At 37.2% G+C, this 19,224-nt stretch overlaps 1 protein-coding gene across 2 annotated transcripts in view; it reads right to left on the reverse strand.

The window, feature by feature from the left end:
• The window catches only part of CFAP299 (cilia and flagella associated protein 299), a 511,846-nt gene that overhangs the window by 73,236 nt on the left and 419,386 nt on the right, over positions 1 to 19,224 (reverse strand). For both annotated transcript variants that reach the window (XM_006151456.1, XM_006151457.2), the window contains exon 4: positions 923 to 1,065. In XM_006151456.1, the coding sequence (XP_006151518.1) occupies positions 923 to 1,065 (143 nt within the window). The remainder of the gene's footprint in view (positions 1 to 922; positions 1,066 to 19,224) is intronic.

Raw genomic sequence — 19,224 nt, forward strand, 5'->3', positions numbered from 1 at the left:
AGGACCCATGGGTCCAGCTACAGGTATAGTGAAGATGACGTCTGGATCAGTCTTCCTTTGGACATTAGTAGGTCAGATACAACCAAAGGACAAAAAGACATGAGCAGTGAGAAAAAAATAAAAAAGTTAATAGACATATTCTGTGTCTAAGTAGAACAGAAATATGTAACTATTGATGGGTTATGAAGTCGTTAGATAATGACAATAAAGAAGGCAGGGGCCTCTGAAGGGAAGATTATTGTTACAAGTGTCAAATAATTCTCTGAATACAGCAGTGGGTAGTTACGCTACTACAGAATGCTACTACCACTTTTGTGTTCTATGATAAGTGAGAGATAGTAGAAAAAAAGTTTTAGCTTGAATGCTATCCATAAGGGGGTAGAAGTACCAATCTGGGAGTAGACTGGCAAAGTAGAGTAGATCTGGGGTGATATTATGAGAGTCCCAAAAAAAGGGTAGAGGTCAATAGAAAAAGAATGATGGGTGTAAAAGAATCCTAGAATAGGACAGTAATGAGAATAAGTGAGGGTCAACTGGTCATAGGCCTTCACTTTGGCTGGTGACCAAGGACAAGTGGGAGGAGACAGTGTTAGATGGTCTGCTTTTGAGGTTTTTAGGCAGACTGAGTCCCAAGTGGTGTAAGAGTCATATGAGGTTAGCAATTTTTAGACTCTACTTATTTAGAAAGAATGTCTCTGAAAGTTTTCTCCTCTTGTCTTTTAAGAGTTCTCATCTTCAGGCCGTTAAAGGAAAAAATATGTATCTATGGCTCATTCCCTAGTTTAAAAGTCCTTATTTTTATTCATAGCCAATCTTATCACATTCATACGAGAAAGACATTACCATTCTAGGAAATATGTAGAACATAAAATAAAAATCTTCATCCTTACCTCTAAGGACTTGAGAATTATGTATAATTTACCTTAAATCTGTGGGTCTTGGAAGAAGTCTTTTTTTTCCATTAAAGTAGACTTCAAAGTCTTCAGTCTTTAGCCTATGGGCATAGTCAATGTATCCCGATACCTCCTGCCCATGAGAATTCTTGTCACGAATAAAGATCACAGACTGGTGGAACAGAACAGAGAAAATGAAAAGTAAAGTGATAGAAATCATTTGAATACATTTTATATGATAATATACAGTTACTGTGCCAGTCCAATAGCCCAGTGATTAAGGGAACTGGATCCAACATGGCCAACTGGGCAGTTCAAATCCCAGTTGTGGCAGCTTGAAAAACACACTGGCCATATGTGCATGCACACCCCAAATCCCAGCAGGATGGAGAAATGAAAGAAGAGGATTGCAGAACGACCATGCTCCACTGAGGGTGCTTTGTCCTTTCCCTCTCTCTCCCTGTCTCTGGTGAGCACATGTGCCCTCCAGCAAAAATAAACAAACTACAGTTACTGAGTGTTATGTATGCCCCACCCTATTCCATATGCTTTACATTTCATCCTTACAATGATTCTATCAGGTAGGAACTATTATTTTCTCCTGGTAGATAAAGACACATACACAAAAGTTAATTAAGTACTCACATACTTCGTTATAATATGTACCTTTATAATATGTATCTGTACAATGTGCCTTTGCAATATATAAAGGTATAATTATGTACCCTTATAATAAATTAGTACAACAATATTAAATAACTCTTAGTTCTTCCTAAAAGTAGGCATGATTTTAAATGCTTAAAATATACTAATTTACTTTCCCTCCAATCTAGTTGCAATTGTTTTGATGTTATTTTTAGATACAAAATATGAAGAATGAAGAGGTTGAGTACCTTATTCAAGGTGTCACAGTTAATACATGGCAAAATTGAGATTGAAACCTGGCTCACTGTTTGTCCCTCTACCCACTACATTCTTTTCCCATCTGAGCTCCTATGTATTTTTGGTAAGAGAGCTATAAATGGAGTTCATTCATTTCATTACCATGAAAGTAAAAAATAAAAATTACATAAGTCAAAATTACATAGAAAGCAGTATTCTTTAATATAATTCTAATTTGTTATTTCCTTCACAAATATTGATTACCTACTACTGTTACTATTGTAGGTGCCAAGGATACAGAGATAAACAAGACCATCAAAGTCTTAACCTCTCAGAAGATATGTTCTGGTGAGGTAAGACAGATAATAGGCATGAAAACAGAACTAACAATATTTCCAGGGAGTGATAAATGTCATAAAGCAAACAAAGAATATGATTCATTAGAAAATATGTTAGCAGTGGTGAGGTTACCTTAGAAATCAGAAATCACCTTGAGGAACCTCATTTATGTTAAGAGTTGAAGAATGAGAAGGAATAAGCCGGATGAAAATCTAGAACAGAAACATATCCAGCAAAAGGAATCACTGGTACCAAGGTCTTATAAGTGGAAAGAAGGTAATGAGAATGGCAAAACTGTAGCCTTTCCTCCTTCGAGCCAACAGACATTACCCCCAAGTTCTAATGGAAAAAAGAGAAGGAAAGAAATAAAAACTTCCTGGAGGGACCAGCAGTTCACGTAATGGCTATGTCGCTGGACTCTCATGTGGTCAACCGCGGTTCGCGTCCCAGACCCGGTGGCTTAAAACTCACACTGGGCACGTGTGTGTGCGTGCCCAAGATCTCGAGATGAGAACGGAGGAGAGGGGATTGTGGCATGGCCGCCCCTCCTGGGGGGTGATTTCTCGCTTTCTGTCTCTCTGTCTCTCTCTCTCTGTCTGGTGAGTGTATGCACCCTTATCAAAAACTTCCCTAAAAAAAAAAAAAAAGAAAGAAATAAAAACTTCCTCTTTTTTTTTAAAATTTTGTTTTTGTTTTTAAACTCACAATAGAGCATATGTGAGAGAGAGAGAGCTGAGTTCTCTCAGAACCCCTCCACAGGGTCTGGTCATGCCATGATTGCTTTCCTTTGGTCCTCTAGCCCATGGAATCTTGGACACTCACAGGTGTGCACAGCATGTTTCTGGCCGACAGGGCCAGGGATTCAAACCATAAAATCATGTGGCATATAGCTTCTCTTTAGCACATATTACCACTATACCACAGAGCTGGCACTGGAAGAGTTCTTTATGTATTTATTTCCAAATCTACATCAACGTTTAGAATTTCATGGCACAGCCCTGTATTTGGAGAATGCTGTATACAAGACTTCTTGTTCCTCTTTACAAATTACTGGATTGCTATTTATTGGGTCTTTAAACCAGTTATAGGAAGTATTACTATGGGTGACCTTAGGTAGCAGAGCTTCCTAAGAATGAAGTCAGAAAAATGAAAAGAATTTCACTTCCTCACTGCACCTAGGAAAACATGTTACTAACAATATCACAGTTATGAAATGGAAGAATGGAGACCCAATTTCAACTAGTTGTTATGCTACTGGTAGATGTCACCTTGTCTGACTATACTCTGGCATTGGGTGTTGAGAATTCTGTGTTGAGAAGGATTCTGAGGCAGCCTCTGGGTTATGAGGAGAAAGTGATTGCTGACATTCCCCATAGACACGGCAGGAGGAACTATCATTCATTGCCTGTCCTATGTGCAATCTTATACAGATTCAATGCTTAGCCTTTCTTATCCCCTCACATAACTCCATGGCAAATTAGTACAGATTTACTATGCTTTTAGCCACTTACTTCTTACTTTCTTTCTTACTTTGTAGCACAAATTCGGAATGAACTGTAACTCAGAGACTTTTTTGAGTCTCTCACAATGCTAAAACAATAACTAGCACTGTTGTCCCTGCTATACAAGGATATGAGCTTTAACTAATAATGCATTCTAAAGGTGTTAGACATCTTTTCAACATCGAAGCTGCTCCTGATTTTAGGCAAGTCATACTGGGTCAGAGAGCAAGAGCGAGAGAAAGACAGCGAGAAGGTCTAAAATAAACCCTCTTTTCAAAGTAGAACTCTACTAGCAGAAGAAAGAAATCCCCCCACTGGCTCTCTCTCACTCCCCTTCCCCCTACCTCTAGAGACAACACAGTCTTATTTTTCCAGCAGAGTGGCAAAGTAGATATTGTGACTGACCTTCCTGCTAAACACAAATAAAAATTCTGTATAAAAACAAAAATCCTAGAATCAACTTGTGGAATGCTTTTATACCCTGGCAAGGAAAGAAGGAAAACTCAGAGTACAGAAACTAAGTGAAAGCAGCAATCTGGGGAGGGGAGCAGAGCCCTAATGTCATCCTTGCCCTGTGGGCAGCTGTCAGACTCAGGGAACTGGAACCAGGGTTTCATGACCTTGTGTGGTGGTGGGGAAGGTGTGTAGGAAGCAAATTCCAGCCTTTCAGTTAGAGAGGCTTTTAGGACTCACTGCCTCCATATAAAGGTAAGGGGGTGAGAGGAGAATGACATAATACCTTCATGAGTCCCAAGAAAATAAGAATCATCCCAGAATTGTACATCTAGAGAAAACATCTGCTAGTGAGCATCTTCTAGAAATTTCCAGATCAAAAAGTGTGAGAGATGTGACAAATAAGAGACTCTTGCTCAAAGTAATTCTTTTTTTTGGAGAGGTTTTTTTTTGTTTTGTTTTTTGTTTGTTTGTTTGTTTTGTTTTTGTTATAAGGTGCATGTGCTCGTCAGAGAGACAGAGAGACAGAAAATGAGAAATCACCCCCCAGGGGGGATGGCAATGCCCCAATCCCTTCTCCTTCATTCTCCTCTCGGGTTCTTGGGCATGCATGCACACATGCTCACTGTGAGTTTAAGCTACCAGGTCTGGGACTTGAACCGCGGTCGACTACATGGGAGTCCAGTGACATAGCCACTACGCTAACTGCTGGTTTGAAGAATTAGGCATATTTTAGCCTGAGTGTGACATATTTCAGTAACTGAAAGCTTTATTTGGAGCCATCTATTATCCTAAGAACTTTTAAATGTTATAAAACTGGCTCACACATGGCTGACTAAGGTTCAAATCTCACCTTCCAGCTTGAAAAACATGCTAGGCACATGTACATGCCTTCCCTAATTTCTAATGGGATAGAAAAATGGAGAAGGGATTACGGCATGACCAAACCCTATTAGAGAATACCAGGGAGTACTTTTCCTCCACCCCCATCCCCATCCTCTGGCAAGTGCATGCACCCTCTAATAAAAGAAAAGACTTTTGAAATAGGTCCTCATTACATCTCATGTGTTGGAAAGGATGAATTAAAATAGAATTTAGATGATTACTATATCATTTGTATCTTTGGCTGGCTGTTTGTCTTTTCCCAGAAGTAGATTAAAATACAAATTCATAAACTTGTTATAGTTGAGTACATGTGTTGCCTGATTTTTCTTGCCAAATACTAATGAGGAGACATAAACCTGATACATAGAAATTGTACTATATCAACAGTGAAGCCAAAATCACTTGAAAAGTAAAAGCAAGCAAGCATATTGAGCAGTATGGTGCTGTGCTAAGACTAAAACGTTCCTTTCAGGAAACAAGAGCTGTCAAACAAACCTAGCTCTTGCCCTGCTCCTCTGAGACTGGCAGTGTCACTCTGACAGAGACAAATGAAGGAATTTTTATCTGCTTGAATTTTACAACTCTGGAATACTCTTATGAATCACTAGCTTTAGGAAATCTTTTTTATTTCAGAAGAGAAATAATTTTGCAAGTGGAGTCTTAGTCCACTTGCACTGTTTTTAATATTTCAGATAGGTCTGTCATAAATTTTACTGAAACAAGTTATTTTCTGAAATGTTTATGTTGTAAATTATTTTCAAATTTTACATTCTTAAATTCAGTTGTACTTAGGCATATAGATTTTCACTATTCCCACATCTCTAGGGTTATGTTCCAGATAGTTCTTTGTTTTTCTTGTGGGAGGCTTAGGCTCAGAATGAGCACATTTATTTCTACATCCAAGTGGCCACAAAGCAGGTCACAGGCCAACCTGGATTCAAGAAGTGGGGGAGAATGACTCCTCCCTTAATGGGAGAAGTTCCCAAGTGTTCTTGCAAAGGGCCACGGATACAGGATAAGGTGGCTAACTGTGCCATCTTTACAATTTGTAGTCATTTACCATAAAGTATCTAAGAGTTTTGCCTATAGCTTGTTTATTTAGCAACAATATTGGATTTTTTTCCTAAGGAAGAGTCACTAGCTTTATTTTTTCTCTCCCAGCTTATAAAACATATCCATATTTGAAATGGCTTTATTTTTATTACCAGTTAAGTTAGGAATCATTTAAGAAAAATCAGGTCTCACCATTAGCATTCAAAATAGTCTCAAAATTTTATGAAGGGGGAACCAGCAGTTAGTGTAATGGCTATGTCGCTGGACTCCCACATAGTCGACCGCGGTTCGCATCCCGGACCCGGTGGCTTAAAACTCATGCCGGGCGCATGTACGTGCGTGCCCAAGATCCCGAGAGGAGAATGGAGGAGAAGGGATTGCAGCGTGACCATCCCCCCTGGGGGGTGATTTCTCGCTTTCTGTCTCTATGTCTCTCTCTGTCTGTCTGGCAAGCGCACATGCCCTGTAGTGAAAAACCTCTCAAAAAAAATGTTATGAAGGTAAATTATATGAAAAAAATACAAGCTGTAAATACTCAAAATGGCAAAATTAAGTGATCATATTTGTATACAGATCGATAATTAACTTAGAAAATCCAAGACAGTGAATTGAAAAACTTCCAGGACAGCTCAATAAGTTGAATTGATACAAACTGACTATATGAATCTTGGTTTTACACTAGTAATATTGTTCATGAAATTTTTTATGAGAAGACTTGAATAAGTTCATGGGAAAATAGAAAAGTATAAATTTAGTGTGAGGCAAAAAGGTTTTGGAATTAAATGCATAGTATTTTTATAAAAAGTGTTCCTTGAATTTTTTGAAGACCTCTTTGTATTTACACTGTACTTTTTACCAAATTATGAGATTTCTCCAAACATCTTCATTAAAAAAAAAAACTTTTAAAATAATATAACAAGCTAAATGAAGGAGAATACACCGCTAAAGAAAATTTATTGTAAAATAAGTGTATTAAAAGTCTAAACAAAATACAAATGGCCTTGAATAAACAAATACTATTAAGTAATAATAAATAATATCAAATAGTATCAAATATAATAATATCAATTTTAGAAAGGAGGTATAACCAGTTTAACTTGTACCATTAGACATAATAAAGCAACAATAATTAAATCATATTTCATTGGAATGGTGATGGATCGATAGATGAACAAAAATGTAACAGATTCCAAAACACAGCCACACGTGTAACTAGGTATCTGTATAGCATATACTTTGCCAGAAAGTGAAATATTTTGTTATTTTCTAAATTTACTATGATGGATAGTTACTTTTTAAATAGGCAATTCTAAAAGTCTCATAGCTACTTTTTAAACACATAATTCTAAAAATTTCACCTTCACACATACTACTTTCTAACCTCTGTTGTTTATCTTTTTAGCTCACATACTCTAGAAGCCTCAGTCCAATACCTTCAGCTCTTTGGAGTCACTAATCCATTAAATCATCATGGTTTATTATCCTCTTTATTTTCTCACTTTCCTCTTTATCCAGCATAGATTCCATGGTGTGATACTAAAAATTTTTTGCTTGAAAATCCTTTAAAGTCATTGCTTATATTCCTCCGTTATACTGGCTGTAAAAATTCTAACACTGTTTCGGTCCCATTTTTCTTTCATTCTGTTTTTGCCTAACACCGGCTGAGTTTGGCTAGAAAAGAAAACTGGGATGACTAGTTTCACTAAAAATTAGTGGGCACAAACTCAAGTGTTTGCATAACAGTTGTCTATATGTTCTTGATCGCTTTTACAATACCAACCTTTTAAATGTCATCTCTTCTCTCATCAAATCTTCCACAAACACCCTTCCTCACACTTAATTACGTTCTCTCTGAAAACGGAATTCTCCTATCATACCTCCATTTCTACTTGCATCTGCTGCCATGTTCTTCCTATCCTTCATAAGGACTGGAACATCCAGGTTTCTACCCAAGGCTCACCTCTCCTTTCATGCATTGGACCACCCTTCCTTTCTTGTTACTTTTACATTATTGATTTTTTAAAAGAATTATTTTATTTACTTTATTCATCATTTATTTATTTATTTTTAATTTGACAGGAGAAGAACAGAGTGAGTGAGTGAGAGAGAGAGAGAGAGAGAGAGAGCGCACACAAGCTACCAAGTCCAGGACTTGAATGCTGGTTGACCATATGGGAGTCCTGTGCCCCTAACCACCACGCCACCTGCAAGTCCCTTAAATAATTGATATTTAAAAAATTTTCTATAAGGTCATTATATCTGACATATAAACATGCTGTAATATCTACTATTTGAAAAAGAATCAGGTATAGTTTAGTCTCCAGCTTCAACTTCCCTTTACAGCAGAATTCTCAGTATCCCTTTACCTATTACAGTCTTTCTTTTCCTGGGGAATCTGCTAAAAGAGTCATGTCTCTTACACTACTACATCTTTCCAAACTGGATGATCAATTCTTATTTTTTATTTTACTTAAAACCTTAGTGGCATTTGATATCATTATTTGCCTTCTCTTTTGATAAATATTTTCTTCATCTGATTTCGGTGACACCACATTTTCTTCTGTTTCACCAACCTCTTTATGGGCTTTTTTTCTTCCTGATCTCTTAATTTTGGATTCCTTCAAGGTTTACTTCTCATCTTTTCTTTATCTACACTCATTCAGTAGTTAACCTTACCTAGTCCATAAATTTTAAGAACAGAGTGAGTGAGTGAGAGAGAGAGAGAGAGAGAGAGAGCGCACACAAGCTACCAAGTCCAGGACTTGAATGCTGGTTGACCATATGGGAGTCCTGTGCCCCTAACCACCACGCCACCTGCAAGTCCCTTAAATAATTGATATTTAAAAAATTTTCTATAAGGTCATTATATCTGACATATAAACATGCTGTAATATCTACTATTTGAAAAAGAATCAGGTATAGTTTAGTCTCCAGCTTCAACTTCCCTTTACAGCAGAATTCTCAGTATCCCTTTACCTATTACAGTCTTTCTTTTCCTGGGGAATCTGCTAAAAGAGTCATGTCTCTTACACTACTACATCTTTCCAAACTGGATGATCAATTCTTATTTTTTATTTTACTTAAAACCTTAGTGGCATTTGATATCATTATTTGCCTTCTCTTTTGATAAATATTTTCTTCATCTGATTTCGGTGACACCACATTTTCTTCTGTTTCACCAACCTCTTTATGGGCTTTTTTTCTTCCTGATCTCTTAATTTTGGATTCCTTCAAGGTTTACTTCTCATCTTTTCTTTATCTACACTCATTCAGTAGTTAACCTTACCTAGTCCATAAATTTTAGTATCAGTTCTCACTCTTTCATGAACTTTGGACTTGTGTATATAATTTCCCCCTCTCTTCTTAGAGGTCTCATATCTCGAACTGCACTGTCCATCATAAACCTAATTTCCTGTGTTACCACCTTGACTAACCTTTCTCATCTCCAAATAAATAAGCAACTCCATTTACCTAATTTTTAAAGTCAAAGCCTAGGTGTTCTATTTGAGTCCTACTTTCCATCAAACCTCACCTTTATAGTAATCCATTAACAATTTCTGTTGCCTCTACCTTCAGCATATATGATCCATCCTTGCATATCCTTCCAACCTCAGTTCCCACCATTTTTCCTCTAACTCATTCTACAGCAACCATACTAACCTTCTGCTCAAATTGTTTCTGCTTAGGGCCTTCTTCTGTGATGTTTTCTCTGACCAGAAATTGGTCTTTCTCAGCCATGGGTCTCTTTATATAAGTTTCTGCTAAAGTTTCACTTCTCTTGAAGTTTTCATGACCACTTTATCTAAAATACAATATGTATTCCAGGCTCTGTTCTTTTCCTTATTTTATTTTTCTCCCTGGCAGTCATATCTATCTGGTATTTATATCCTTACATTATTCTTATGTTTTATATCCAGTAAAAGTAGGGATTTTATTTATTTTGTTCTATTTTCTATCAATAATGTCCTGCACAGAGTCTAACTAAAAATAATTATTTGCAAAGACAGTTCATTGTTGGCATTTCCCATGTGCGTATGTCTGTCTTTCATGTTGCCCAATTTGTGGTAAGAGGAAGAGAACTTTACACGGACAACGTTGTAAAGAGCATTTCCAAAGATGATGAAGCTCACTATGGTGGATTTAAGAGTGGAACAGGGAAGGGGGAACCAGCAGTTAGCGTAATGGCTATGTCGCTGGACTCCCACGTAGTCGACCGCAGTTCGTGTCCTGGACCCGGTGGCTTAAAACTCACGCCGGGCATGTGTGCGTGTGTGCCCAAGATCCCGAGAGGAGAATGGAGGAGAAGGGACTGCGGCGTGACCATCCCCTCTGGGGGGTGATTTCTCGCTTTCTGTCTCTATGTCTCTCTCTGTCTGTCTGGCGAGCGCATGCGCCCTACAGTGAAAATCTCTCCAAAAAAAAAAAAAAAAAAGAGTGGAACAGGGAATGAGGACATGAAAATATCTTATTCAGATGGCCCTGAGCACTCCTTCTACTAAGAGCAACAAAGAAATAGGGCTCTAGCTTGAGGAGAATGAGATGTCAAGAGAATCGCAGAAACGTGATGCTTTCTTCTTTGCCTTGAACTTTTGGAAAATATAGAACCAAACTGTATTTGCCAAGAAGACAATTTTTATGTTAAAATCCTCTTTTTGATTTATCATTTTATTCTTAGTGCTCTCTCCCTTTCTCATCCCCTCTGATTTCCTCACTTTCTTTTATTGAGTGGTTTTCTAAATTTATGACACATAAGAATCACCTGAAAGAATTATAAAACAAAGATTGCTGGGCTTCACTCCCGGAATTTCTGATTCAGTAGGTCTGGGATGGTATCCAGGAATTTGCATTTCCAACAAGTTCTCAGATGAAGTTGATTCTACTGATCATGAGGGCACCACAGTGGGAGAACTTCAGTTTCATCATAATGCATTTGGATTTAGTGTTGACTTCAAATAGAAGCAGAAATAAAAAGAAGGAACAGAAGAATAAAGGAAGGGAAAGTAGAAAGGAAGTCTAAAGATACAGCACAAAAATGTTTGATAATTAAAGAATAAGTTATTTAATAAGTTTTTATAACTTATTTTATAGTAAGTTATACATATATACAAATATATATATATATATTTAAGGTTGTTGGGCAAGTCATGATGTATTTTTCTATGTTTTTTTATGCAAAAATGCATCATGACTTTCCCGATAACCCAATATGAATACACGCGCGCACACACACACACACACACACACACTAAATACACATGAAATCAGGCTTTCACCTGACACTTTATAATACAGTGCCCAAAGCAGCCCAAATTGATCCTTGTACACACTTAATAGTGTGATCTCAGGTCTATAATAAATACCAGCTGAACCTTCCTGACAAACCTTATTGCTAGACAGTTAAGGGTAGTAATTCATCTCTATTCCCACACCAAGGTTACTGTAACCAACACAGCAATGTGCTGAACAGCCAAGATTCATGAGATCATTACAATATCAAAATGATAGATCAGCTGAAGTAGACGATGAAGGCTGAATACTCTTGCAAATGGTCTCATTCCATCTCAGATTTTCATAGTGAACTTATTATTCCTACATGACACTACAGTTTACTTGACTTTGCAGTTGTTTTGATGCTTTGACTTGGGCCTTTGTATGCTCTCAGACACTGCTATTCTACCTTCCATAGATCAATTGGTTGCTCCTAATACCTGGTCCTTTATATTTTTCAGTCCCTACATAGGCAATTGTTCTTCCTGACTTTTTCTTCTCCCTGTATTCCAATCATATGTTTTTCCTAAACTCATGAGTATAAAATCACACAATTTTAAAAATAATAAAGTTTATAAATGTCTCTATTCCTTTCATTTATGAGCACCCTAAAACCTTAATAGATTTCAAATAAAGAGCTTTCCTAAAAATCACAGGAAAACTTTGATAAAACATTTATGAAGACTTTTTTAGCGCCTACCTTTTATCAGATGCTTAATAGATATTTGTTACAAAAAGGATTACATTAATAACTGAATTAATGAATATTTTTAAGGTTCCTTTAATGGCTCCTCTTTAAATATAGACTTTCCTTAGATTGGCTAGATATTATATTCCTGAGCAATGACTTCAACTACTAGTTATATACCAACAGCTTTCAAATCCTTTATCATCAGTTTTAAGGGTGTTCTGAATTTCAAAATTTATGTTACTTCTACGACATCATTCTAACTGGATGTAAATTCAGGCATTTTAGTTGACAAAGCTGTAACATCAATCCATAAGTTTGTTAATTATGCTTCCTAAAACAACAAATAGCTTATTTTCGAACAAAACAAAAAAGCATCTGTATCAATTTTGATTTCTTTTACTTCTCGTATCTAATCAATCACCAAATTCTGTTGGTTTCACATTCGAGAGACATCTCAAGCTGTCTTTGTTTTTGTTTTTGTTTTTGTTTTTTAACAACTATTACCAACATTTCAAATGTTATTATTTCTCTACTGAACCTTCATGATTACTCTCTGGGATACCATTCATTCTTTACTCCAGTCATCTTTAAGATCACTCCAGAATTTCCTCTCTAACACAGAAATTTGAATGCATTTCTCTTTATTTTATTAGCTACTTGGTGTTTTGAAGTACAACCTTGTTAACATGGTAGATTTTCCATAATCTGAATCCAAACTCTCTCTCTAGGACTACTCTCACCTCTGCCTTTCATATAACCCCTTTTATGCAAGACATTTATGTTTAATTTTATACTTATATTTATTTTATCCAATAATGCATTCATACATTTTATAAAACACAAATACTACCTCAAAGCCTATAAAATAATTTACTATTACATTCTTTCTCTCCCTCAGTCTTGGTATTTGTTTTTCAGAAAAATGTCATTTAATTCTAAAGTGTGTGTGTGTGTGTGTGTGTGTGTGTGTGTGTGTGTGTCTAAGGATTTTACCATAGGGAACATGGGCTAGCCAGAGAGAAAGAGACAGCTAGAGGGAAAGTGAGAAATCACCCCTGGGGGGATAGTCATACTGCAATCCCTTCTCCTCTATTCTCCTCCTGGGATTTTTTCCCCATAGGCACATGTGCCTGGCATGAGTTTCAAGCTACTATGTCCAGGACTTGAACTGCAATGGGCCATGTGGAAGTCCAGCACCTTAACCATCACATCACTGCAGGCCTCTAAATGACATATTAAATGATATTTCTTATTTTTTTCCTTTTGCTAATAATTATTCTGGGAGAGGATTGTTTCTATTTCCTATCTCTTTTTCTTCTCAAACTATGATTACCCAGTCTTTACAGTTTCAGTACCATATGAACATTAGCCACAGTTGAACAACACAATCAGAAAGGTAATAATATTTATTTCCAAGCAATAATTAAATCTGCATTCTTTGAAACTTTATTTGCTATGAGGTTATTGTCTTGCCTTTTTAAATCTCCTTGGCTTTCTACGTACCTGTTGCTAATCTACTCTACAATTTCCAGCAGAACTATAGCCTTCTTCTCAATGCATTCATAGTCAGCCACTTTATATTTTCTAGGAGATGTGCTTTGGGGAGTTAACTCTACACTTGATTCCTTTTTTTTTTTGGAGAGGTTTTTCACTATAGGGCACGTGCGCTCGCCAGACAGACAGAGAGAGACATAGAGACAGAAAGCGAGAAATCACCCCCCAGGGGGGATGGTCACGCCGCAATCCCTTCTCCTCCATTCTCCTCTCGGGATCTTGGGCACGCATGCACACGCGCCCGGCATGAGTTTTAAGCCACCGGGTCCGGGACATGAACCGCAGTCGACTACGTGGGAGTCCAGCGACATAGCCATTATGCTAACTGCTGGTTCCCAACACTTGATTCTTTTTTACCTCCCCACAGAATTAACTGAAATGTTGGGGAATTATTTTTACCAATACCTTGGGGAATTGCTCTGCTTCTCATTTGAGCTTCTATAACAGATGTTTTTTGTTTAAAATTTCAATTGTTATGCCACCATATACTATAATTTTTGAAGCCCTTACAATCTGGAGAGCATGTCTTCATCTAACTTTGTATCCGTTTTAATCATGCTTCACAGAAAGTGTTACCATGCAATAGAATTATAGTGTTACTAAAAACTAACATTATTTACTATGTGCCAGGATCATCTCAAGCCAAACCCCATCATTTAAGTACCATTATTAATGCTTTTTTTTACAAATAAAAACACCTGAAGCATGAGGAGTTTAAGTAACTGTTCTAGGTTCATATTGTTTGTCTGTCAAGACAGGATTCCCACAGAAAACAATGACGATATCTGATGGTTTACATAGGGACTACTGAATGACATGTAAGGTCTCCACAAGGGATATTGTGTGAACCCAGTACTACTAGAAATAAGACTGACATCATCCCTGCCACCTGCCTTCCCTCACCCTCTCCCAAAGCAGTTTACCTGAACCCAAAAAGGACAGCGTAAATAGTAAAGTTTGCAAGCATCCTGGGGAACAGTAGAGACCCTATGTAATAGGAGATAGAAGAAGAGCAAATGGAATAACTACCTTCCTGTAGGAACTTCTTACTAGCCAAATCTCACCAAGGCCAGAGCCTGGATGATGTGTGTGTTCTCCCAGTGTAAACAGGAGAGAATCTAAAGTAGCAAAACATAGGAATTAGGAATAGTTGGTGGTAATGTTGGGCTGTGTTCCTATGCATCTGTTTATGCCCTGCTGGCGGGGTGGCAGACGGGAAGGGTCTGTCTGCTTGGTTCAGATTCTAAGAAGTAGTTCCTCTGACCAAAGGAATATTCATTTCCTTTTCACCACCAACACTGGTGGAACACTGATCTTGCAGGGAGAATATAATTGCTAAGGAGAATCTTGAAACCTACCAAGAAGTGGACAACATTGCACAGACATTCTCAGCAGCAGCCGGACTGACCCTCCAATTTGCAGTGTATTGGTTTGTATTGAAGGGCTTCAGGCCCAAGCAAAAACTACAAAGTTAGAAATAAGAGAGTCTGAAAGAATGTGGTCATACCAGTGGGATAAGAACATCCTCAGACAAACAATAGAGGATATGGCCAAACCACAGTAGAGCTGCGTCAATTAACTACTAATTATAATTTAAAACCACTTCCTTAGTGAGGAAAACTGTAACATTTAAACCCACTGTATCGGCTTTATAATTCATAGACTATGAATGTGTATTGTGTATTATGTTTTGCATAGCTCACATTTTACAGTGGATTATGTCAACCTCAAAAAATTGTTTCATTTTCTCAATAAACTACTGACTTTAAGAACCCATCTGCATTTTTTAGTCTAGGAAATTGAATAGATTTGACAGTGCTTCAGAGGGTCTTATTCAAAATACTTAATGAGGGACTACTGTGTACTGAGTGCTGTCCTAGGTCCTGGAGCTATAATGAACAAGACCCTGACCTCATGAAGTTCAGTCTAGTGAAGATGACAGAAGAGTTCTCCTTGTAAATATAGAAAGAGCTTACTCTCTTTTACCACCCAGCCATTTTCTTTTACCCTACGAAATTCATCTTGCAAAATTTTATTGCTCTATTCTCTATTTTATATCCTCAGCACTCATATGTTAACTCTTTCCTAGAATGATCACGCCATATTTTATTCTTCTCCTGAATGCCTTGTCTCCCTATTAGGTATTGAGCTCCTTGTGGTTAGGAAACACTGTTTACCTCCACAGTCAAGCATCATGCCCTGCATAGAGAAGACATGCAAAAGTATTTATTAATTACATACATAAATGAATGAAAGGAGAGATAAAAAACCAATTTTGTTCTACCCATTTTCTTTGTTAAATTCAAAATGAGCATGAGTCATTTGTTTGCAAGAAGTAATGACTTAATAATAAATATATGTCACAAGTTACTAGCCATCCTCTATGGGACAGTATCACAGAAGCTTTACTGCATTTCTGCTAAATTAGGCATTTCTAATTTCTTTTCCTCTCTCTCTCATTTTTTTTTAAATTAAAAAATAGGGTATGTGTACTCTTGAGAGGAAGAATGAGAGAGTGGTGCAGTCACATCTCTATCTTTTTCCCACCATTCTTCATCCTATCAGGATTTGGGGCACCTACATACATCTGCCAGCATGTTTTTCAAGCCAGCAGAGCTGGGATTCCAGCTGCGCTCATCCAAGTGGGATTCTTAACCACTGAGCCACAGGGTAAGCCAAGCCACACCATTTTTTTGTTTTTCTTTCATTTCTTTCTTTTTATTTTATTTTTTCTCCCCTATTATAGGGTCTCACTATTCTGTCCAGGCCAATCTTGAGTTCATGATCCTCTTGCTTCAGCAACCCCAAGTCACTGGGATTACAAGTGGCCACCACTCTCCCTAGCTCTATTTCCATTTTTTAATCACATGACAAAAATTTTTGCTCAAAGACCCAAATCTAAGTCAGGGACTGTGTTGGAGCTTTAAATGAAGCTTTGAATGAAGAATCACATCTTTGCTTCCTCTGATACACAGGTTTGCATTCCAGCATGCATACAAATCTTGATATGGGTTATGTATTGTTGCTTTAGCAATGAGTAAATCTTCAGGGAGATTTTCTTAATCTTATGTATACATTAGGAATGTAGTGGAGTTGTGAAAATTTACACTGCCCCGTCTATATAATATCATGTGCAGTTGAAAGAAATAACTCATACTTTCATTACTTATTTGTCAGTTCCATTTGGAGTTTACTGTGTTTTCTTTTTTGTAACAGATAAATTGGCAGCTCTTTAGTCAATGGATTAAACTTTTAAAACTCTGTCACCTAATTATGTTAAAGAAAAAAGGAAGTCACTGTTTGTCTATGACCTTAAATAGACCATTAAAATGTTAGATTTATGAAAAAAACCTTTAAAATTATGCCAACACAACTGAGTTTACAAACAATATGTGGCTGTTGGGTTGAGGGAGGCACACTGAGAGAACCTTGATGTTTTTAAGAAGTAGATGGCATATTATGTGCATATTTAAGGTTAATCCATATTTTATAAGAAAACTTTCAAATGAAAAAGTGACAGGACATGCTGAACTCCTCTTTATTACAGCTTGTCAATGTTTATAGAAAACACAGCAGTATATTCAACAATTACTGAGTAAACCACAAGGAATTAAGCCATGATTTAATTAAGAACACTTGCATTCATATATATCATGTCTACAATAAAACAAAAATTTAAACCTTAAGTATAAAAACGGGTCCAGTTGCAGTTGTACTTGCCGAATGCTGTTACTCAGCAGGCTGAGGCTACACAGGAGATCCAATTTTGATTCCTAGTCCATTCTAAAGAGCTGGATATAGTAGCATGTGTCTCTTGTTCCAGCTACTCAGGGAGCTGAGACAGGAGGATCATCACACAGAAACACACTGTCTAAAACAGTCCCCCATTTTTCCACTGGATTGACTGCTACCCTTTGTGAAAAATCAGTTGACTGTGGGACCAGCAGTTAGTGTAATGGCTATGTCACTAGACTCCCACATAGTCGACTGCGGTTTGAGTCCTGGACCCGGTGACTTATACTCACACCAGGCATGTGTGCGTGCGTGCATGCGTGCCCAAGATCCCGAGAGGAGAATGGAGGAGAAGGAATTGTGGCGTGGCCATCTCCCCTGGGGGGTGATTTCTCTCTGTCTCTCAGTCTCTCTCTGTCTGTCTGGCAAGCACACATGCCCTATAGCAAAAACCTCTCCAGAAAAAAGAAAAAGAAAAAAAAAATTAGTTGGCTGTATGTTTGGGAGTGTATTTCTGGGGATTCTATTTTGTTCCATTGGTTCACCTGTCTGTTTCTGTACCAATATCATGCTGTTTTGATTACCACAGCTTTGTAGTATATTTTGGGGTTAGGGAGTGAGATGCCACCCACTCTATTCTTGGGCAGGGTTGATTTGGCAATATGAGGTCTTTTGTGATTCCAGACAAATTTTATGGTTGTCTTTTCTAAATCTGTGAAGAATGTCTCTGACACTTTAATAGGGATTGTGTTAAAAATGTAGATTAATTTGGGTAGAATTGCCATTTTGATCACATTAATTCTTCCAGTCCCGGAACATGGGGATGTTCTTCCATTTTTTTGTGTCATTTTCTATTTTTCTTTTCTTTTTTCTTTCTTTTTTTTCTTTTCTTTTCTTTTTTTTTTTTTTAGCTTCTCACAGTTTTCCTTGTGGAGGTCTTTAACTTCTTTGATTAGATTTATTCCTACGTATCTTATACTTTTTGTGGCTATGGTAAACAGAATTACTTTTTTCAGTTCTATCTAGGTCTGCCTGTTCATATACAGAAATGCTATAGATTTCTGTACGATGATTTTGTATCCTCCAACTCTACTGTATTCATGTATTACTTCCAGGAATTTTTTTATGGATACCATTGGGTCTTCTATGTATACGATCATGTCATCTGCAAATAGAGAGAGTTTCACTTCTTCTTTTCCTATTTGAATGCCTTTTTTTCCTCTCTCTTTTCTGATTGCGTTGGTGAGGACTTCTAGTACTATATGGATATCTACCTGCAGAAAGATGAATCTGAACTCCTACCTCTCACCATTGACAAAAATCCACTCAAAGTGGATTAGTGATCTAAATCTAAGAACTCAAACTATAAAACTGCTGCTGAAAAACACTGGAGAAACTCTGGGAGATATTGGGGCAGGCAAAGTATTCTTAAATAAGACCCTCAATGCACAGTAAATAATCCCAAAAATAGACAAGTGGGATTACATCAGATTAAGAAGTTTCTGCATGGTAAAAGACACAGTAGTTAGTGTGAAATGATAGACCTCAGAATGGGAAAATATTTTTTGTAAACTATGTATCAGATAAAGGACTGATAACCAGAATGCACAAGAAACTCAAGCAGCTGTCCCCCAAAAAGACCAACAACCTGATTAAAAGATGGGAGAATGAGTTTTAAAAATAACTCTCTAAGGATGACATTGTAAGGGAGCTGCAGATCAAAACTACAATGAGATCACCTAACCCCAGTCAGAATGAATAAGATTAATAAAACAAAAATGGTAAGTGCTGGTAGGGGTGTGGTGAAAGGGGAACTCTCTTACACTGCTGGTGGGAATGTAAATTGGTTCAGCCACTGTGGAGAACAATTTGGAGATTCCTCAAAAATCTACAAATAGAACTACCATATGATCCAGCAATCCCACTCCTTTGATATCTACCCAAAGGACAGAAGAATTCTTAATTGGAAAAG

Source organism: Tupaia chinensis, unplaced genomic scaffold (genome assembly GCF_000334495.1).
Source record: "Tupaia chinensis unplaced genomic scaffold, TupChi_1.0 Scaffold000318_1, whole genome shotgun sequence".
Taxonomy (NCBI): Eukaryota; Metazoa; Chordata; class Mammalia; order Scandentia; family Tupaiidae; genus Tupaia; species Tupaia belangeri.